This window comes from Aquarana catesbeiana, linkage group LG01 (genome assembly GCF_042186555.1).
Source record: "Aquarana catesbeiana isolate 2022-GZ linkage group LG01, ASM4218655v1, whole genome shotgun sequence".
Classification (NCBI taxonomy): Eukaryota; Metazoa; Chordata; class Amphibia; order Anura; family Ranidae; genus Aquarana; species Aquarana catesbeiana.
The window spans coordinates 789735885-789759152 of NC_133324.1; the positions used below are offsets into that span (position 1 = coordinate 789735885).

The 23268-nt window shown below is 40.7% G+C and overlaps 1 protein-coding gene across 9 annotated transcripts in view; it reads left to right on the forward strand.

Annotated features, from left to right (window-relative positions):
* TENM3 (teneurin transmembrane protein 3) overlaps positions 1 to 23268 on the forward strand; it is a 1659985-nt gene that overhangs the window by 603796 nt on the left and 1032921 nt on the right. For all 9 annotated transcript variants that reach the window (XM_073606803.1, XM_073606789.1, XM_073606818.1 and 6 more), the window contains one exon: positions 6312 to 6590. In XM_073606803.1, the coding sequence (XP_073462904.1) occupies positions 6312 to 6590 (279 nt within the window). The remainder of the gene's footprint in view (positions 1 to 6311; positions 6591 to 23268) is intronic.

Here is a 23268-nt window from a genome sequence, read left to right on the forward strand (position 1 = left end):
GCTGGTACTATGTGATAGCTGTGACCAATAGCACATCACATGACAATAGTGCACAATGGATGGCTTTACATTTATGCCATTCATTGTGTACTATTCTGTTGCTCACTGTGATTGGTCACAGTGATTAGAAGGTACAGACAGGGCCAATCACAGCAAATCTGTACCATGTGATTAGCGTGGCCAATTTTCAGCTAATCACAATAATATACATGAATGAATCAATTTCATAAAAAAGAAATATCACTGTTATAAGCGATCATAATCTCTAAAAACAAAAAACCCTGATCAATTCCCCAGAGTAGTACAGTAACTATGGAAACACTGTATTGCTCTCGTCATAGTTTGTCAATTTATTTTTTAAAAAGTAATAAAAAGAAAAAATATTTTAAATGATTAAAAAATGTTTTTGCTTGGTTTTTTTTTTTTTGTTTTTTTTTGTTATTTTATGACTCTGTACTGCGCTGGTGACAGTATGTAAAAAAAAAATGATGATGATGAAAAAAACATTTTTTTTAGTTTCCTCATTCTCCAAAAAATTGTGACAAAATCTTCAAAAAACTTGCCATGCCTCTTACTAAATACCTTGGTCTGCCTACTTCCAAAAAGAGGTCATTTGGGGGTCAAATGTACTGTCCTGGAATTTTCAGGTTTCAAGAAATGAGACAGGGTCAGGATTAATTAATTATTATATGTACTGTATATACTATAGCAGGGGTATTGAATTAAAATTTATTCATGCCCCCCCCCATTCACATTAAAGCCCCCCCAGCTCTGTCCCCCCAATTTACTTAAAGCTCCTGCATCTCAACCCCCCCCACTCACGTTACCACCCCCCCAGCTCTGTCCCCCCCAATTTACTTTGCAATCCCTGCAGCTCTGTTCCCCCCATTCACATTACAGCCCCTGCAGCTCTGTCTCTTCACTCTCCTACCTTACTCAGAGAGTGAGAGTAAACACAGCTCTGGATGGAGGGCAGGATCAGCAGCTGCCGGTGTTAGCTTTTCAATTCAAATATCAGGTTATTGGTTGTTGGGACCGCCCTGCATCCTATCAACCAATCACCGGCTGGTTAACTTAAAGTTAACTCGGGTAGCTCCTGCACCTGCCCTCCATCCTAAGCAGCTGTGTCTCCCGGGGATCTAGCCTGCCTCTCCACTCTGATGTGATACTCTCAACAGTGACGGCGGCTGAGGCAAAAAAACGGTTCCTAAATGGCAGAACCGTGGCGGGCCAGATGGAACAGTGACCAGACTTGGACTGCGGACGCCATTTAGGGATGCATGTACTATAGTTTGTGGATATTTAAGAGATAATGGAAAGGGGGATTTTCATGGTGCCACAGGTATAGGCAAGAAATGTAATTATAAAATGATTTTATTAATATCCAAATATAAAAAGGAGTAACCAATGTTGACTCTCAAGAAAAAAGACATGCATAGAAAATTATCACAAATAGGGATGAGCCGAACACCCCCCTGTTCGGTTCGCACCAGAACATGCGAACAGGAAAAAAGTTCGTTCGAACATGCGAACACCGTTAAAGTCTATGGGACACGAACATGAATAATCAAAAGTGCTAATTTTCAAGGCTTATATGCAAGTTATTGTCATAAAAAGTGTTTGGGGACCTGGGTCCTGCCCCAGGGGACATGGATCAATGCAAAAAAAAGTTTTAAAAACGGCCGTTTTTTCAGGAGCAGTGATTTTAATAATGCTTAAAGTCAAACAATAAAAGTGTAATATCCCTTTAAATTTCGTACCTGGGGGGTGTCTATAGTGTGCCTGTAAAGGGGCGCATGTTTCCTGTGTTTAGAACAGTCTGACAGCAAAATGACATTTTGAAGGAAAAAACCCATTTAAAACTACCCGCGGCTATTGCATTGCCGACAATACACATAGAAGTTCATTGATAAAAACGGCATGGGAATTCCCCAAAGGGGAACCCCGAACCAAAATTAAAAAAAAAAAATGACGTGGGGGTCCCCCTAAATTCCATACCAGGCCCTTCAGGTCTGGTATGGATATTAAGGGGAACCCCGGCCAAAATTTAAAAAAAAAATGACGTGGGGTTCCCCCTAAATTCCATACCAGACCCTTCAGGTCTGGTATGGATTTTAAGGGGAACCCCGCGCCAAAAAAAAAAAAAAAAACGGCGTGGGGGTCCCCCCAAAAATCCATACCAGACCCTTATCCGAGCACGCAACCTGGCAGGCCGCAGGAAAAGAGGGGGGGACAAGAGTGCGGCCCCCCCTCCCTCCTGAACCGTACCAGGCCACATGCCCTCAACATTGGGAGGGTGCTTTGGGGTAGCCCCCCAAAACACCATGTCCCCATGTTGATGAGGACAAGGGCCTCATCCCCACAACCCTGGCCGGTGGTTGTGGGGGTCTGCGGGCGGGGGGCTTATCGGAATCTGGAAGCCCCCTTTAACAAGGTGACCCCCAGATCCCGCCCCCCCCCCTGTGTGAAATGGTAAGGGGGTACATAAGTACCCCTACCATTTCACGAAAAAAGTGTCAAAAATGTTAAAAATGACAAGAGACAGTTTTTGACAATTCCTTTATTTAAATGCTTCTTCTTTCTTCTATCTTCCTTCATCTTCTGGTTCTTCTGGCTCTTCTGGTTCTTCTGGTTCTTCCTCCGGCGTTCTCATCCAGCATCTCCTCCGCGGCGTCTTCTGTCTTCTTCTCCTCGGGCCGCTCCGCACCCATGGCATGGGGGGGAGGCTCCCGCTCTTCTCTTCTTCTCTTCTTCTTTTCTTCTTTTCTTCTTTTCTTCGCTTCTTCTCTTCTTCTTCATTTTCTTCTCCGGGCCGCTCCGCAATCCATGCTGGCATGGAGGGAGGCTCCCGCTGTGTGACGGCGCTCCTCGTCTGACAGTTCTTAAATAACGGGGGGGCGGGGCCACCCGGTGACCCCGCCCCCCTCTGACGCACGGTGACTTGACGGGACTTCCCTGTGACGTCACGGGGAATGCCACAGGGAAGTCCCGTCAAGTCACCGTGCGTCAGAGGGGGGCGGGGTCACCGGGTGGCCCCGCCCCCCGTTATTTAAGAACTGTCAGACGAGGAGCGCCGTCACACAGCGGGAGCCTCCCTCCATGCCAGCATGGATTGCGGAGCGGCCCGGAGAAGAAAATGAAGAAGAAGAGAAGAAGAGAAGAAAAGAAGAAAAGAAGAAAAGAAGAAGAGAAGAAGAGAAGAGCGGGAGCCTCCCCCCCATGCCATGGGTGCGGAGCGGCCCGAGGAGAAGAAGACAGAAGACGCCGCGGAGGAGATGCTGGACGAGAACGCCGGAGGAAGAACCAGAAGAACCAGAAGAGCCAGAAGAACCAGAAGATGAAGGAAGATAGAAGAAAGAAGAAGCATTTAAATAAAGGAATTGTCAAAAACTGTCTCTTGTCATTTTTAACATTTTTGACACTTTTTTCGTGAAATGGTAGGGGTACTTATGTACCCCCTTACCATTTCACACAGGGGGGGGGCCGGGATCTGGGGGTCACCTTGTTAAAGGGGGCTTCCAGATTCCGATAAGCCCCCCGCCCGCAGACCCCCACAACCACCGGCCAGGGTTGTGGGGATGAGGCCCTTGTCCTCATCAACATGGGGACAAGGTGTTTTGGGGGGCTACCCCAAAGCACCCTCCCAATGTTGAGGGCATGTGGCCTGGTACGGTTCAGGAGGGAGGGGGGGCCGCACTCTTGTCCCCCCCTCTTTTCCTGCGGCCTGCCAGGTTGCGTGCTCGGATAAGGGTCTGGTATGGATTTTTGGGGGGACCCCACGCCGTTTTTTTTTTTTTTGGCGCGGGGTTCCCCTTAAAATCCATACCAGACCTGAAGGGTCTGGTATGGAATTTAGGGGGAACCCCACGTCATTTTTTTTTTTAAATTTTGGCCGGGGTTCCCCTTAATATCCATACCAGACCTGAAGGGCCTGGTATGGAATTTAGGGGGACCCCCACGTCATTTTTTTTTTTTAATTTTGGTTCGGGGTTCCCCTTTGGGGAATTCCCATGCCGTTTTTTATCAATGAACTTCTATGTGTATTGTCGGCAATGCAATAGCCGCGGGTAGTTTTAAATGAGTTTTTTCCTTCAAAATGTCATTTTGCTGTCAGACTGTTCTAAACACAGGAAACATGCGCCCCTTTACAGGCACACTATAGACACCCCCCAGGTACGAAATTTAAAGGGATATTACACTTTTATTGATTGACTTTAAGTATTATTAAAATCACTGCTCCTGAAAAAACTGACGTTTTTAAAACTTTTTTTTGCATTGATCCATGTCCCCTGGGGCAGGACCCAGGTCCCCAAACACTTTTTATGACAATAACTTGCATATTAGCCTTTAAAATTAGCACTTTTGATTTCTCCCATAGACTTTTAAAGGGTGTTCCGCGGCATTCGAATTTGCCGCGAACACCCCAAATTGTTCGCTGTTCGGTGAACTTGCGAACAGCCAATGTTCGAGTCGAACATGAGTTCGACTCGAACTCGAAGCTCATCCCTAATCACAAATAATAGAAACAATAATTTGCATCTAAAGCTATATGTAGCTATATAAATGCCTGTTGGATAACTTTCCTACAGACAGTGGTGATGAAATAAAAGACACCAAAAGAAAGCTCTATTTGTGTGAAAAAAATGATAAAAATGTAAGTTGGGTACAGTGTTGCATAACCATGCAATTGTCGCTGAAAGCTGAAAATTGACCTGGGTAGGAAGGGGGTGAAAGTGGGCAGTTTTTAAGTGGTTAAAAAAAAATACCCTTAACCGCTAGCCGACCAGCCGATGTAGTTATACTGTAGGTATACGTTGGCTCTTTAAGACTCCATTGCAGGCCCGCAGCGTGTCCCCAGAGCTGATGTGCATGCCTGGCGGGCACGATATCCTCTGGGGAACCCTCAATCACTCGTGACAGAACAAGAATGGGGATGTGTGTGTGTGTGTGTAAACACACAAATCCCGGGTTCTGTCAGGGGAGAGGAGACAAATCGTGTGTTCCTACTAAGTAGGAACACACGATCTGTTTCCTCCGCTAGTCACTCCCATCCCCCCACAGTTAGAACACACAGTGAGGGAACACATTTAACCCCTTGATCGCCCCCTAGTGTTAACCCCTTCCCTGCCAGTGACATTTATACAGTAATCAGTGGCTATTTTTAGCTCTGATCGCTGTATAAATGTCAATGGTCCCAAAAAAGTGTCAAAAGTGTCCAACCTGTCCACTGCAATGTCACAGTCCTGATAAAAATTGCAGATCGTCGCCATTACTAGTAAAAAAAAAATAATAATAATAAAAATGACATAAATCTATCCCCTATTTTATAGACACTATAACTTTTGCGCAAATCAATCAATATACGCTTATTGTGATTTTTTTTTTTTTTTTTTACCAACAATATGTAGAAGAATACATATCGGCCTAAACAGATGAATACATTTTTTTTTTTGGATATTTATTATAGCAAAAAGTACCAAATATTGTGTTTTTTTTTTTTTTTTAAATTGTCACTCTTTTTTTGTTTATAGCGCAAAAAATAAAAACCGCAGAGATGATCAAACACCACCAAAAGAAAGCTCTATTGAAAAAAAGAAACAATTTTGTTTGGGTACAGCTTCACACGACCACGCAATTGTCAGTTAAAGCGACGCAGTGCCGTATCGCAAAAAATTGACCTGGTCAGGAGGGGGGCAAATCCTCCCGGGGCAGAAGTGGTTAATATCCCTTTAAATATTTAGTCTGGCTGGATTGACATTTTCTTTTCTTTCTCTCTCGCTTACTTTCCTCTTACAAGACCCGTACATTTTTTTTTTTTAGCACAAATGCACTAAAAAAGGTGTTTTCTTTAGGGTTTTTTTTTCCTTTTTGAATTATCGCAACGTTGTTATTACCTGAAGGGTGTTTTCTTGTTCTAACAAGTGTTACTCTCATCCTGACAAATCCTTTAATGTATCTCTTTTTCTCTTCTCTCCTATATGTGTCAAAAGTGGAGACCTGTCATCTAAATTCCTTTTCATGTGTTGCATTGACCGTACTTTGGTTGTTTTGGTTTCTCTTGACACCTGAAAGTAATTTTTCTATTCTTTAAGTGGTTGATATTAGGAAGAATACAATTCACAGCCTGCAAAGTACTTGACGTAGTTGGCGTGACAATAGAATCTACGTGACCATAACATATGACTCTCACTTGAAATGCCATGTTCTACTGTCTGTTTTAAAGCTTTTGGAAAATAGTAACCTTTGCTTTTGTTATCTCTTTTCTCTCTTTCTCCTTTTTTTTTTTTTTTTTCTGCGGTTCCTCCATTTAGGACAGAATTTTACTTTGCGACAGCTAGGCATCTGTGAACCGGCGTCCCGTCGTGGACTGGCATTTTGTGCAGACATGGGGCTTCCACACCGAGGTTACTCTATTAACGCAAGTTCAGATGCCGAGACTGAAAATGAAGGGGTGATGTCCCCCGAGCATGCAATGAGGCTCTGGGGCAGGGGGGTAAAGTCCGGACGCAGTTCCTGTCTCTCCAGCCGCTCCAATTCTGCGCTGACGTTGACTGACACCGAGCACGAGAACAAGTCTGACAGCGAAACCGGTAAGTACATTTCATCTCTTCTTTTCAAAGCAAATTACATATCTAAATTTGTACACTTTTGCTAAATAGAAGAAAGACATTTATGGGTTGTATAGGCTATAATCAACAGTTTTATTATATGGCTACAGTCATAATTGAGCGTAGAATAATCACGTAATTTTAAGGGCTTTTTTTGTGCTTATTTTGTGTTCTTTGCCCCAACATTTCATAAGTTTAGCATGCTTTTAAAGGCACGCCCATTGAAGTTAACCACTTGACCTCCGGAAGGTTTACCCCCCTTCCTGACCAGGCCATTTTTTGCGACACGGCACTGGGTTACTTTTTTTTTTTTTTTTTTTTTAATTATTTTTTTTTATTTAAGAAAGAAGGAAATAACAAAATTACAAAATTACAGGCAAGTAAAAAATGGTACAATAAATGGTGTATATCACAGAACAAGGATATACATGGTATATGGGATGTATGAGATACAAAGATGAGTGTACATAATATGTCGTATACCCTCCGGCAAGAAAAGGGCCATTTCCTGCTTAACATAGGTAAACAAGTCTCTATATCCAACATCATTACCCAAGGTGTTCAGGTTTTTCGCTATTCTTCAATGATAGGATCGTCCTCCTTGCTATGGGACAGCCTGGACATTGATGTCCCGGCTATCTCATGACCATGTAACGATGCTGTACCATTAAAAATCATAAACCTAGCCATAAATAGATAACGGAGAAAACAAATAGGGAAAGTAGAAGAAGAAAGAGTGATGAAGGTGGAGGGAGGTAGGGGAAAAAAGGGGGGGGGGGCAGGGGGGTGTGGGGTTACCCCAGGTCCGGACTCCTGTGTACAATATTCATCATCTAAAACATTTTACTTATGCTTTGACATAATTTCCGCAAAGGCTGTTGTGTATTTAAAGGCAAACCAGCAGGACCATATTTTTTTTACATAATCAGATTTGTTCCTGAAGGGAAGGTAAGGTCTTCCATATAATATGTGCGATCAACTTCCATTAGCCATTGGTGTAGCGTGGGTATATTTTTTTGTTTCTATAATCTGGGAATCAATGCTTTGGCAGCATTAAGAAGGTGAGGAGTTATGGATTTCTTATATGCTCCTACTGGCTTGCCTGTACAGTGTAACAGTACCACAAACGGGTCATTGGGGACCTCATCCCCTTGAATCACTTTAATCCAGTAAAGGATAGACAACCAAAACGGCCGGGCACTGGGTTACTTTAACTGACAATTGCTCGGTCGGTCCTACGACACTGTACTCAAATAAAAAATTATGTTCTTTTTTTCCCCACAAATAGAGCTTTCTTTTGGTGGCATTTGATCACCTCTGCGATTTTTATTTTTTGCGCTATAAACAAAAACAGAGCAACAATTTTGAAAATTAAAAGAATATTTTTTTACATTCTGCTATAAAACATATCCAATTAAAAAAATGTAAAAAAAAAAAATCGAATTTCTTCATCAATTTAGGCCAATATGTATTCTGTTACATATTTTTGGTAAAAAAAATCCCAATAAGCGTATACTGATTGAATGGCGCAAATGTTATAGCGTCTACGAACTATGGGATATTTTCATTATTTATTTATTTTTTTACTAGGAATGGCAGCGATCAGTGACTTGTAACAGGACTGTGATATTGCGGCAGACAAATCAGACACCTAACTGACACTTCTGACACCTTTTGGGGACCAGTAACACAAATATTAATGCTAAAAAATATGCACTGTCACTGTACTAATGACACTGGCTGGGAAGGGGTTAACATCAGGGGCGATTAAAGGGTTAACTGTGTGCCTAGGTTGTGCTTACTCACTGTGGGGGAAGTGCTTTGACTAGGAGAAGACAAAGATCCCTGTTCTTGCTTAGTAGAAACACAGGATCTGTGCCTTCCCTTCTGACAGAACGACAATCTGCCTTGTTTACATAGGCAGATTGTCATTCTCCTGTGTTCTGTGTAATCGGCAAGTGTCGGCAGACATCGAGTCCGTGGTACCTGCCGCTGGGCTCCCGTTGTGTACAATCATCAGTGGGAGCAGGTCGCCAGCAGCACGGGCGTGCGCCCCAGACCTGGAAGTGTCAGATCATGTACTAGGTACGTGATCTGGCGCAGAGCGGCTGCGCTGCCACAGTATCTGCGGTGGGTGGTCGTTAAGTGGTTAATGGGACCAAAATTGCATAAATCGGCCTGAAGAGAACCTACTGTACTTTTTCAAGTGACTAAACAGGTATCATTCAAAAAATGCTAGCTTCGAGCTCTGAGGTACAAAATGCTCAGGTGTGAACAGCCCTAGTTGTTTATGATTACCTTAACCACACAAGTGCTTTTTTTTACCTCTATTTTATATTATATTAACTTTTCAAAATAATAAATGCAGTAATATAGAGGTTGAATATAAATGAAGTGCAGTATAACACTTTTGGCTCTATAATAGTATAATTTGCATAAAGATGTACACATCCGACCAACAAGGGGGGCAACTAAGGCTACATGAGGGACAAAATAATTTCAGTCTCAAAAGAGGGACTCTGCTAATACATTTAACGCTACCCTCCTCCCAGACTGACAATGCTGCTGTCTGCTGTGCCTCCTGTGCTCAGCCCTTAAGAGTTGCATCTCACTAATACAGGAGGTGTGTTGCTGGCCAGATCACCAGGTGAAAACATAGGGGAAAAAAGCCAAAGAAAAGAAAACGGATACAGTCACCACATCTGATGATTGATAAGCTGCAATATAATACAGTTTTGGTTTTGGGTTTAATACCACTTAATGGCTTTCTTATTATTATTATTGCGATATGACATCAATTTTACATTGCTGGTTTTGATACAACTATTTTAAATGATTCCTATAGAGTTCACAGGGCTTCTTGATTACCTGAAATTTGAATACACAATTGTATGAATAACAATACATAATATAGTCACATTTCATAGACAAGTGCATTAGAAGAAATAAAAAATTACTGAACAGTTGGATTATGTCACAGAGCCAGAGCGTGTAAAGCTGTGGGCACATTGACCTGTCTATCCTCTTTTTGTGGGCAAAGCAATACATATTAAAGCAGCACAGGAGTGCCAATTTTTCTATATAACCCAGAGAATGCAGCTCAGGAGCAGAAAACCTTTCAATGCATTGATGGAGTGCAATAACTTTCAGTGCAGTATAACCGGCGTCTCTAAACTTTGTAAACAAAGGGCCAGTTTATTGTCTTTCAGACTTTGGGGGGGCCGGACTGTTGGGGCAGAAGTGGAAATTTTCCTGGCATCAGCGACAGAAAACATTACCACATTTGGTATAAGGTGGAAGAATAGGACCCCATCGTTGGTATCATTGGGAGAAATGGTGCCCAGTTGTTGATGTCAGTGGGAGAAATGGTGCCCCATTGTTGATGTCAGTTGGCAGAATAATGTCTCGTATCAGTAATATGTACTGTATTACGACAAAGTTGGTGGGACTTTACATGTACCTTGTGGGGTCTAATGAATGCCAAAACTAGTGAATTATGAAAGTAAACAAATCTTTATTTTACACATACATATAGTTTCATAAAAAAAAAAAAAAAAAAAAAGGAAAAGACGAAACTTTAAAAAAAATATATATATACAGTTACAGTTTGGTTATCCAGGGTATGATTAACCATGGCAGGAGAATCTGAAGAAAGGGCCTCAGATTTTAACACAAATTATGTAAAAACTGTAATGATATACAAATCAGTTATTAGCACAAAAATTCATATTGATATAAAAAAATAATTGAGTATTCTAACAATATTGTTAAATAATAACACAATTGTTCTTTGTCTGTTTATAGTAGTGTGAGGGGGAGGAAGATGGCAAGCATCTGAAAACACGTGCATATGCAGCCTGTGCTGTAAGTTTTGCACAAATTTTAATCAAAGGAAACATAACAGGCAAAAAATATATAAAGATTCAAAGGTTCACCTGTAAGAAAAATGGCACCAGCCTGATGGTTCTAATTGGTAAATTATTACTATAAACAGACATAAAACAAGTGTGTAATTATTTGACAATATTGTTAGAATACTCAATGAATTTTTTAATAGTAATATGAATTTTTGTGCTAATAACGGATTTGTATATCATTACAGTTTTTACATAATTTGTGTTAAAATCCGAGGCTCTGATGAAGTGGGTCAGCCCACGAAACGCGTAGGAAATTTCTTCGGATTCTCTCTTTTTGTTTACTTTTATAATTCACTAGTTTTGGCATTCATTAGACCCGCAAGGTACGTGTAAAGTCCCACCTCCCAACTTTGTCGTAATACAGTACATGCTTCTTTCAGGATGGAACCTTGGTAGGGTCATAATTATCCCACACTCATCCCCAATATCTCCTTATCTCGTATCAGTAATAGTGTCCCAAGGGCCAGGTAAAGGTGAGCAAAGAGCAGTGTCCAGCCCCCCGACCACAGTTTGGAGACCACTGCAGTATAAGATTGCAACACTATTCAATGCAGTGTAGGAGTGCAGTACCTCTCAGTGCAGTGCAGGAGTGCCATACTTATGTACAGATGAAAGAAAAATACTTATCCATACATTGCCAAAGACCAATACTTTTCTGTGCAGTGCAGGAAAGCAAAATGCAGTGTATGCGGACAATACACTAGCATGCAGAATGGGAGAATAAATCTTTTCCATGCAGTGCAGGAGAGCAATACTCTTCTGTGCAGTGCGCTAGAGAAATACTTGAATGAGGGACTTGCAGTTGTATTGAGGCTCTCAATGACCTCTAACCTGGTAAAATCAACTACACACCTTCCCCATACACAAATGACCAGATGACAATACTTTATTTGGAGTGGAAAGGCCATATCAGCCCTTTTATTTTCATAAAACAGCTTAACCACTTAAGGACCAAGCCTCTTTCTGAGATTTGTTGTTTACAAGTTAAAAACAGTTTTTTTTGCTAGAAAATTACTTAGAACCCCCAAACATTATACATTTTTTTTAACAGCCTAGAGAATATAATGTCAGTCATTGCAATACTTTCTGTCACACCATATTTGGAAAAAATACACTTTTTTAAATTAAAAAATAAGACAACAGTAAAGTTAGCCCAATTTTTTTATATTGTGAAAGATAATGTTACGCCTAGTAAATTGATACCCAACATGTCATGATTCAAAATTGTGCCCGCTCGTGGAATGGCGACAAATATTTACCCTTAAAAATCTCCATAGGCGACGTTTAAAAAATTCTACAGGTTGCATGTTTTGAGTTACAGAGGAGGTCTAGGGCTAGAATTATTGCTCTGGTCTACTGATCGCAGCAATACCTCACACTGGGTTTTTTATTTTTTGCGCTATAAACAAAAAAAGACTGACGATTTTGAAAAAAAAAACAATATTTTTTACTCTGCTATAAAGCATGTCCAATAAAAAAATGTAATCCAAATCAAATTTCTTCAAAAATTTAGGGCCAATATGTATTCTGCTACATATTTTTCGTGAAAAAATTCCCAATAAGCGTATATTGATTGGTTTGAGAAAAAGTTATAGCGTCTACAAACTATGGTATATGCAGTATACCAGAATTTTTTGTTATTTTATTTGTTTTATACTAGTAATGGAGGCGATCAGCGGGACTGGGATATTGCAGCAGACAGTCGGACACTAACTGACAATTTTGACACTTTGCGTGAACCAGTGACACTAATACAGTGATCAATGCTAAACAAAATGCACTGTCACTATACTAATGACACTGGCTGGGAAGGGGTTAACATCTAGGGCGATCAAAGGGTTGACTGTGTGCTAACCTGTGTTTTTGTGTAAGCTGTGTGCTGATTTTTCTAAGGGATGTAATGGATTGTATTCCCTTTGCAGGGACACAAAATCCATCACTTTCCAGCTGTCAGAACAAAGATCTGCCTTGTATACAGTATCTGCTATAGGGCAGTCCTTAATGGTTAAACACTTACATATTCCCAGGTACAACCTACTAATGCCAGGTACATACGGGTACAGTCGGTTCGGCAGGAACCGGATGACTTTTGGCATGTATGTACAGCTCCCTGTCCAAAAGAAGATGGTCTTATGACCAGCTTCTTACAAATTGACACACTGGAAAAACAGCATCTGATCAATGCTGGCAGCCATTGGTAACCAGTGTGTTGTGGTACATATAGCATAGCAGGGAAGACTGCTATACTAACATAGCCTGTGTTAGTACAGCAAACTGTCCGGTGTTTTTATTCAGCCTGCTGGGTTGAAAGAAAAAAAACGTATAGCGTGTACCAGGCTTTAGACCCCAATGTTACCAATGTACTGTTAGGAAGGTACACCCATACCTTAAATGGGTCCAACCCATATTCCTCCAAAATTTTAAACCAGCACCCCCTTCAAAGACCCCCTGACAACTGCTATGACAAATGAAACTACAAAGCCAGCACTCTGAAGAGTGCAGGAGAACAATACTTTTCTATGCAGTGCAGGAGAACAATTATTTTACTATGCAGTACAGGAGAATAATACTTTTCTATGCAGTGCAGGAGAACAATACTTTTCTATGCAGGAGAACAATACTTTCCCTATGCAATGCAGGAGAACAATACTTTCCCTATGCAATGCAGGAGAACAATACTTTTCTATGCAGGAGAACAATACTTTCCCTATGCAATGCAGGAGAACAATACTTTTCTATGCAGGAGAACAATACTTTCCCTACGCAGTGCAGAACAATCCTTTCTTTTGTAGCACAGGAGTACAATACTTTTTTTGTACAATTTGTTTCTATGTAGTGTAGCAGAACAATATTTTTCTATGTATTTCTGAAGAGCAACACTTTTCTGTGCAGCGATGAGATATCATTTCCATATGTCCGTATCATGCTGAAACGAAGGCAAAGAGAAATGTTAGAAAATAAGGTTGCAGTTTTCTCTGATGCTTTTGTGTTCCTAGTCAGCCTGACAGCAGTTTTCACCGTAAAGCTGTTCTTACATAAAGGACAGTTAGTTACATTTTTATTTTTATAAAAACATGACAGAGGTGAGATGGGTCCTAAAGATCTCCATGTGCCCTGGAAAGGTAAAAGTCAATGATCCCTGTGAATAGTTAGTATACAGAACATTTTGCATTACTGCTTTACCAACAAATCCTTTATATAGCTCATAAAGACACATTACCTTTTTAGATGTGCAGATTATAATTGTTCTGTATTTAATCTCTTTGTGTTTGTTGTTACATAGAGGAGACTGTATCCATCCAAATTAGGTAGAAGTTTATGACATCAACCAATGGTTATACTAATTCAATCAAGTACAGAATAATAAAACAACACTTTCAAACAATAGTAGGTATTTGCATACTGAGGTTTGGGAGCTTCCATCTGCTCTAAAGGGCTATTTTCATAAAAAGGGGGTCATGTGCTGGGAACTTTGTTAATAGGCATGCTTTGTAATGACAGGTTAGCTTTAAAATTATAACATTAAACGTATTGATCACTTACATGCTCTGTCTGGATCCATCAATTATAGCAAAGATTTCTATTCAACATAAATGAGTATAATTTCTGACACCTTAAAAAAACAGCAGACTTCTGAAGAGAAAATGTAGAGCCTTATTTACACTTCATGCATGTGGATGCCGTTGTGCATGCAGCATGAATATGCCCCATATTTCCTGTACCAGGGATATCCTGGAGAGCTCCATGCAGCTACCTATAGACATAAATTGGTGAAGGCAGCTATGCACCAATATTAGCGTAAAGCAAGGGCGTTGCTAGGTCTACAAAAGATCTGGGGCTAGAGCCCATAGGAGCATAGTAAAGAAAGTCATACGCTTGGGCGGGCATACACATGTATATACAGTAATATACATGTGTCTGTATATATCCCCAGAGAGCCCCCCACTTACATCAGGGTCCCCAGAGAGCCCCCCTTACATCAGGGTCCCCGGAGAGCCTCCTCCTTACATCAGAGTCCCCAGAGAGCCTCCTCCTTGCATCAGGGTCCCCAGAGAGCCCCCACTTTCATCAGGGTTCCCAGAGAGCCTCCCTGACATTAGGGTCCCCAGAGATCCTCCCCCTTAAATCAGGGTCCCCAGAGAGCCTCCCCTTAAAATCAAGGTTCCCAGAGAGCCTCTCCCTTGCATCAGGGTCCCCAGAGAGCCCAACCCACTTACATCAGGGTCCCCAGAGAGCCTCCCCTCCCCTTGGGGACCCCTGCAGAGACTCGGGGCTATGGGCCCCAGATTCGGGGGTATAGCCCCAAAAGCCACCCCCTAGCGACGCCACTGGTGTAAAATATGCACAGACAATGGGGTTAATTTACTAAAACTGCAGAGTGCAAAATGTGGTGCAGCTCTGCATAAAAACCAATGAGCTTCCAGTTTTGTTTTGTTTTTTTGGTCAAAGCCTAATTGAATCAGTGAAGTTGATTGGCTACCATGCACAGCTGTACCAGATTTTGCACTCTTCAATTTTAGAAAATAAACCCCATATTGTCCAAGACACACACTACCTGCGTTTGGGACATTACATCTGTGGGCTTGCACTACTTTATGTTAATAGTGGTGCATAACTGCATACAGCTGCCTTCACCCGTATATGTCTATGGGCGGCTGTAGACATCTATGGTACCAAAATTACGCATCATGTTTATGCTGTACAGGCAAGTGCATCCATCTTCAGGTAGCTTCACAATGGGGGTTATTTATGAAAGGCACTACAAGTGCAAACTACAAGTGCAAAGTGCACTTGAAATTGCACTGAAAGTGCACTTGGAAGTGCAGTCGCTGTAAATCTAAGGGGTAGATCTGAAATGAGGGGAAGCTCTGCTGATTTTATCATCCAATCATGTGCAAGCTAAAATGCTGTTTTATATTTTCCTTGCATGTCCCCCTCGGATCTTGTAGTGCAAAGTGGATTTGCCTTTCGTAAATAACCCCCTATGTCTATTTTTTGTTAGCAGGCTGCCTGCACAGGTGTATCTTTGGGAATATTTTCTAGATGAATGTCTATTTCTTATGTTCAATATTGCTCAGCGTGTTCTGTGCACAATGTTATTTCCGTCCTGTAAAATGAAATGTTGTTCCTTTGCAGGATAAACAATTGCCATTAGTGTATAAAATACTATATGTCTTTTATCAAAAGACCGATAATATAGTGGACAGTCTTCCATTTTTTTTTTTCCTAAAAGGTACATGCTATTCTTTTTTTGTTAAACCTTTTCCCAGACATACAATTTGTAAAGCAAGAAAGTGAAGTTTCCCGACCATTTCAAGTTGTTAGTGACTGCATGTGCTCAGACTGTTTCATTACCAAGTAAAGGATTACAGCAACTGAACGGGGGCTCTGCATTTCTTCATAGCTGGCTGCTTGCACGCCTGGCAGCAAATGAGTTACACTGCCCTCTATGTGGTCAAATAAATTATCACAATAGTTAGTCATAAAATTGTTTTCATTTATTTCTCGGGGCTTATCGGAGGCTAGTAATAAAGCCCCCTGGTAATTCCATTATATGTTGCGCTAGTTGCGTGACTGCAGCCACATTTCAGACTAAGCACAGACAGACTCTTTTGACCTGCACATATCCCACCTTTCCATAAAATAAAATGATCGGATTATACCTGTGATCACATGTAATTACAGCCTTGTCAGTGCTGCTTGTTAAACGTGCTACTTGATTTTGAAGACCATTAAAAACAGCTGATTTTCATCACCAACTCTGTCATTTCTCTGCACTGGTAGCTTTGTATTAAAAAATATATTTTTGTATTTTTAAATTGCAATTCCCTGCTCCTCTGAAGCAAAAGGACCGATGACTGTTCAGCCCTTGCTTCTTTATGCCCTACATCATCAGCTTAGTGAAAGGGCTCATAAACACAGTGGTCGGTTGCTGCAATGTGATGGTTTATATGCTGCCGAGATCAGATACCTTATCTATATCTGTCCCAGTAAACCCATAAAAAGGTAAACTATATTGTCAAAAGTATTGGGACGCCTGCCTTTACATGCACATGAACAAGCAAGGTCCATAAAGACATGGATGAGAGCGTTTGGGGTGGAAGAACTTGACTGGCCTGCACAGAGTCCTGACCTCCACCCCATAGAACACCTTTGGGATGAATTAGAGCAGAGACTGCGAGCCAGGCCCTCTCGTTCACATCAGTGCCTGGCTTCACAAATGCACTTCTGGAAGAATGGTCAAACATTCCCATAGACACAATCCTAAACCTTGTGGACAGCCTTCCCAAAAGAGTTAAAGCTGTTATAGCTGCAAAGGGTGGCCCAACTCAATATTGAAGCCTATAGACTAAGACTGGGATGCCATTAAAGTTCATGTGCATGTAAAAGCAGGAGTCACAATACTTTTGACAATATAGTGTACTTTGGAACTGTACACCTTTGTTAAAGAGGAATTAAAGGAGTTGTAAAGTCAGAAGGTTTTTTTATCTTAATGCCTTCTGTGTGTAGCAGCCCCTCTCAGCCCACCTAATACTTATCTGAGCCCCATCTATGTCCAGCAATGTCCACGAGTGTGTCTTGGCCATCTGAGACGCTCCCTCCTGATTGGCTGAGACACAGCAGCAGTGTCATTGGCTCCCACTGCTGTCAATCAAAGTCAGTCAGCCAATCAGGAAAGAAAGGTGGTGGGGACACCGGGAGCTGTGGCTCGGCTCAGGTGTCCCCATAGAAAGCTGCTTGCTGTGGGGGCACTCAACTGGAGGGAGTGGCCAGAAGCACAGAAGAGGCACCCAAGAAGAGGAGGATCTGGGCTGCTCTGTGTAAATCCACTGCACAGGGCAGGTAAGTATAACATGTTTGTTATATATATATATATAAAAGGCCTTTACAATCACTTTAAATATTAAAAATATGTTGGGGAAAAAAACGTTATTTGTAAAAAAAAAAAGGACACTCCTGCATTCATCATTCAAAATTATTTTACAGCCTCTTTTGGGCTCAAATTATTTTACGCATGCACCAAAATCAGCACATTCTCCTTATCTCTAACAATATGTACAAGGTATGGAAATAACACCAAAATAGCCCATGTGTTCCCCGTAGTCTGTGCCAAGCCTCCTAATCACCACCATGCATGCTACAAGAATAATACACTGTTCAAATAATTTGTGTGTATTAAATGGTGCAGATGCATGGTTAAAGCCACTATTGATCAACAAGACAACTGTCACTGAACAATGGTAGAGTATTTCAGTATGAGACTCTCCTTGGATGTGAAGGATCAGGAAAGGAAAGAGGAAAGAGGGTAAAAAGTTGCCTTAGAACATCTACCTCCGCTGAATATATTTAGTTTGTCCAATTTTTTATACATGCCTATATTTTGCAACAATTTCTCCTCACCTATAGGAATTATAACCTAAGGTATGAGAGTATACCTTATACCTAGCTATATACTGTAATACACATATACTAATAGTCAGACAGACAGTACAGGAATGCAGGAGACTAGCAGATGACCTGAATTAAGCCTGGAAAATCGATGGTAGTCCTTTAGTGAGCACCACACAGAAAATGACTGCATTCCTATTAAAAGATTAGTGTGTCTTTCCCATCGCTTGTAAAGCACTCAATGTAAGGAGTCCTTCTGCATTGAGTTCACTAAGATTAGTATCCCCTGGTTCATTTGCCACAGCTTGGTCACAGATGTTTAAACAGTTGTCCAATAGGAAACTACCTCATCATTCCAATGACCCTTGGGAACTCAGAGGCTTAGTGACTATTTTAGTTTTCTTTCAGGAAAGTCAATGCTAGTAAGTGAATTGGCAAGTACTTCAGCATCCAGGAGGTCTGTAGATCTTATAATACCACCGTTCAAAGGATGCCCAGGTGTAGAGGCTACATAAAAAATTCCTGGTAGGCAGGATTCCTGCTTTAAGATCATCTTTTGTTAAGAATCATTCAGTCCTCTTACTCTGGCTGGCATATTAATGGAATTCCAAGCAATGAAAGGGTTTATTTCAAAGTACCTCATCAATTATAGCAAGTTCATAGTCTCTACTGATTTAGAAAAATGGTTTCCAAACTAATCCAGGAGCAGTTCAATGAAGAGCTGGTCTGTACTTCAATAGAGGAAGTGAGAGAGTGGTGACTCCACCAAGAAGGATTTAGTCTGCTGTGAGAATCAGGGGGCTTTTTTGTGTGTTGTTTCAAAGTTCTCTTTTGTGGAAAACAGGGTGGGCTGGAGGGGATATTGCGCATGTCACCTGTTATCCTCTGCGGAGGTTTAAAGTGAGTAGCGATAAAGTTTATCCCCAGGGCTTGTTGATAATCAAAGATGTCTTTCTATGCTTCTCTTGAAGGCATCTCAAAGAAGTTACAAAATCCTAAGATGGATGAGCGAGCGTGCAGAATAGTTTATTACCATGGCTTAAGTCACTGAAGAACAAATTTGATCACGCTTTAAACTTTTTGGCTGATGAGTGCAATTGAAATCACAAGTAAAGAGAGGAGTGTGGCCTTTGATGTACATTGGGGAAATGAATTACACTGCAATTAAAATCCACAGAAGTACTTCTAAAGACTTAGCTTGTCATAGGGAAGTGTTTTTATTTATAGCAAAATTCAGGGGCCAAGAATACTTCTGGACATTAGAGTGTGGTCAAATGTTAAGAGACAATCTCACCACTGAAAGGTTTTTGTCTTCTTGGATGTCACGTGCACCCACTTACTTGCATCCTACAAGCGCGTATGTAGAGCGACCTGCAGTGACAGCACGTCGTTCTCTGGCTGCTAGTCTGGCATTAGGGTCAGCTCACTAAGACAAGTTGTTTTAACTGCTATATTTTTTCTTTTTTTGTAACTTCCTTGTTAAAATACTCAGATTGCATATATATATATATATATATATATATATATATATATATATATATATATATATAATTATTATATATTATTATTATTATTATACAGGATTATATAGCGCTTTACAATGTTAGGGCAGACAGTACAATTACAATACAATTCAATACAGGAGAAATCAAAGGTCCCTGCTTGTTAGATCTTACAATCTAATATCCTGTATATATATACTATATAACATATAGCATTTGTGTTTATTTTTACCTATTTTTTTTTTACCTATGAGAGGATTTTCAAGGCCCCTATTTCTCATGAATCTGTATTCTTCTTATAAAACATTTTATCTCCGCCATTAAATGCTGTTTTCTTTTCTTCTCAACAGGCGCCTCAGACAATCTTTTATAATTCAGAATAATTGTATTTAAAGGCACAAAAATAATAATTCTCGTGAAACTGTTAACCTACCTTGTTTCTATTAAACTCAGCTGATCTGTATAGCTAAAAATGGAAACACTTCAGCTCTGTATTCATTAGTATATTATTAACCCCAAAAACAAACATTTATTATATTACTGCTTATCAATTTATAAATGTGGCAGCTATATTTGCGGCTTCACAGCCTGTTTCCTTCTGCGCATGCGTTGCGTGTTCTGAATGGTCCCTGCTGTCTTCTGTGACCTGTGTGTCTCCCAGAAAGCAGCGGGGGGGAGGAAGGAGAAGGGCTGGACATTGCGTAGTGGGAGCAGATACCTGGATTTGACAGGTTTCCGCTCCCCCCTCTACCCTGAAAGGTGCCAAATGTGGCACCGGAGGGGAGGAGGAATCCGATCCGCGGAAGTTCCATTCCTGGGTGGAACTCTGCTTTAAGTCTGTTATTTTTCAACTTCTTTTAACCACTTGACCTCTGGAAGGTTTTACTCCCTTTGTATACAGAGCATTTTTTGCTATTCAGCACCAAGCTACTTTAACCCCTTCCCGGCGGAGGCACTCATTCGGGTCATGTGACCGCTGTGATAGGTTGTCACAATGATCACATGTTCGGAAAGCTGCTGATCGCTAATATGCATCGGGAGATTATCTGTACCCGCCGGCTACTGTGCTGGGAGCGCGCTCTCTGCACGGTAAGTGGTTTAGACAGGGCCACTTGGCATTAAGGTCCACACACCGAGAAGCCGCATATATGTGCTTAAAGAGTTTACCTGACAATTGCTCGGTCATACAACACTGTACCCAAAATACATGTAGCGCTTTTTTTTTCACACAAATAGAGATTTCTTTTGGTGGTATTTGATCACCACTGGCTTTTTTATTTTTTTATTATGTAAACAAAATAAGTCAGAAAAGGTTTAAAATGTTCTACTTTCTAAACAAAGTTAGGCCAAAATGTATTCTGCTACATGTCTTTGGTAAAACAAAAAAAAAATCCCAATAAGTGTATATTAATTGGTTTTTGTGAAAGTTATAGCCTCTACTAACTATGGTATACTGTATATACTGTAAATGTATGCAGCTATGACGCTATACTAGTAATGGCGATGAACAGCCACTTATAGTGGGACTGTGGCAGTGTGGTGGGAAATCTAGTGCAGATCCTCACTGGGAGATACACTAAATGACTAACTGACACTGACATCAATAGTGACACTAATACAGTGATCAGATATAAAACCACACACTGTAGTAATGACACTGGCTGGGAATGGGTTAACATCAAGGGGCAAACAAGGGGTTAACTGGGTGACTAACAAGTTTTATGTATGTTTTGCAGGAAGAAGAAATAGTCAGATCGCTGATCTGCGTACAGAATCCTGTATGCTTGTCAACACAGGACTCTCTGCTGTGATTGGCTACAGCTGATCAGCAGGTCTCAGCCATAAATCATTGGCTGGGACCTGCTGATAAAATCCTTCTGTAGCCAGTGCGGATTAATTACTTATATGTGATCCAGCCTGTCCCTACCACCTGTCCCTCAGTAAATGTACTGTGGGTGGGAACTGGTTAACAGACCAAGTTATTTAGCAAAAGTGACAATTAGAGGATTGATAGAAACCATTTACCACTGACAGGAGTGATTACAATGATCAGCTTTATTCATTTATGTAAAAATGTATCCCAAAAAGAAAAAAAAACTCTTGCTGTAACTGTTTAAAAAGTTTTATTTAAATTCCAGCTTTAATTTGTAAGTCAAGCCCATTTAAATTTACTAGTCTAACACTGTCCTCCCACCAGATTGACAATGCTGCTGTCCAAAGGTGTCTCCATTGCTCCTCTATCCGGAGAGAAGACACTGTGTGTGACATAACGTTTGTTAATGCCCAGATCACCAAGTTAAAATATAGGAGAATAAACTATTGCAGCTACCGCATTTAAGATTGGAAAGCTGTAAAATATTACTGTATATTTTGGTTTTGGATTTAATGACAAGTAGATGAGTAACTCAGAAATGTTACATTGTAGGCAATGGCAGATTCCACATCTCTTTAGTAGAGGTTTGCTTTAAAAGGTTTAAATTAAATATGAATTCAGACGCACACTCCCATGAGATCACTAAAAGTGAGATTGAAATGAGAACTTGCTCCTACTAAGTCATTACTAGTAACCTTAGGCCTTGCTTGCACAGGTGCCTGGGAGCAGTAAAAATAGCTAGATGACTGATCACTATACCGACCTACTGCCAGTTTTTATGTGATCACAGCAGATCACATGACAATTGTAAACAATGGATGGCTTCATTTCATGCCATCCATTATATACAATTGTGTTGCTAGCTGCGATTGGTTACAGTGATCACATGGTATAGACAGGGTCGATCATAGCCCATCTGTGCCATGTAATTAGCTTTGGTCAATCACACCTAATCACAACAAAACACACTGAACGAGTCAGTGTCATTCAGTAAAAATGGTTGCTTATGCCAATGAAATCATAATGTGCAAAAAAAATATGTATATGATCACTTCCCCAGAGTAGTATTGTTCTGGTCACAGTGTTTAAAAAAAAAATGTTACTTTTTTTTATTATTTAGATTATTTATTTGCAAAACTTTATAACAGAAATGAAGAAAAATGCATTTTTTTTCAAGATTGTGGGGTTTTTTTTTGTTTATATAGCAAAAAATAAAACTTCAGTGAAGATTAAATACCACCAAAAGAAAGCTTTATTTGTTTAAAAAAAAATGATAAAAATGTTTTAAGGGTACAGTGTTGCATGGCCATGCAATTGTTATCCAAAGTGCAACAGCGCTGAAAGCTGAAAATTACCCTGGTCAGGAAAGGGGTAAAAGTGCCCAGTATTGAAGTGGTTAATAGAAAATTCTCTTTGACTGGAAAGAAAAAAAAAAAAGACGGCAGAAAAAGACTGAGTAGTCCATCGAGTCTTCCCATTTTTTTTTTTTTTTTCATTAACCTTGTTGTCTGACTATAGATCTATGTTTATCCCAAGCATGTTTGAAGCCATTTACTATTGACTGTCTCACTACCTCTGTTTGTAGTTTATTCCAATCATCCAATCATCAACTACCCTATCAGTAAAATAATACTTTCTAAAATTAGTTTTAAACTTTCCTCTTAAGACCAATCTCCCTTTGCCCCTTGGACACCTTACACACAGGGCCATCCAGCTGCAGTGCATCCTACTAGGCATTTTGGTGCATCCAGGAGGGACAGGTGCAGAATCCAGCCCCACCAGAGGTAGCTTGTCAAAAGGCTATGACAGGCTGTGGTCTGCTTTCCAGATTGTTATCCTTGAAAGCATTGGGCTGTAAATGACGCTACCACCCAGAACAGTGTTCAGCCTCGTCCAGCCGCAGCCACTTTGACCAGTTGTCGGTGGTGCGGCTGAAAGCTGTACATGTCCCTCTGGGGTGCGCTACAACACCGGGAGTG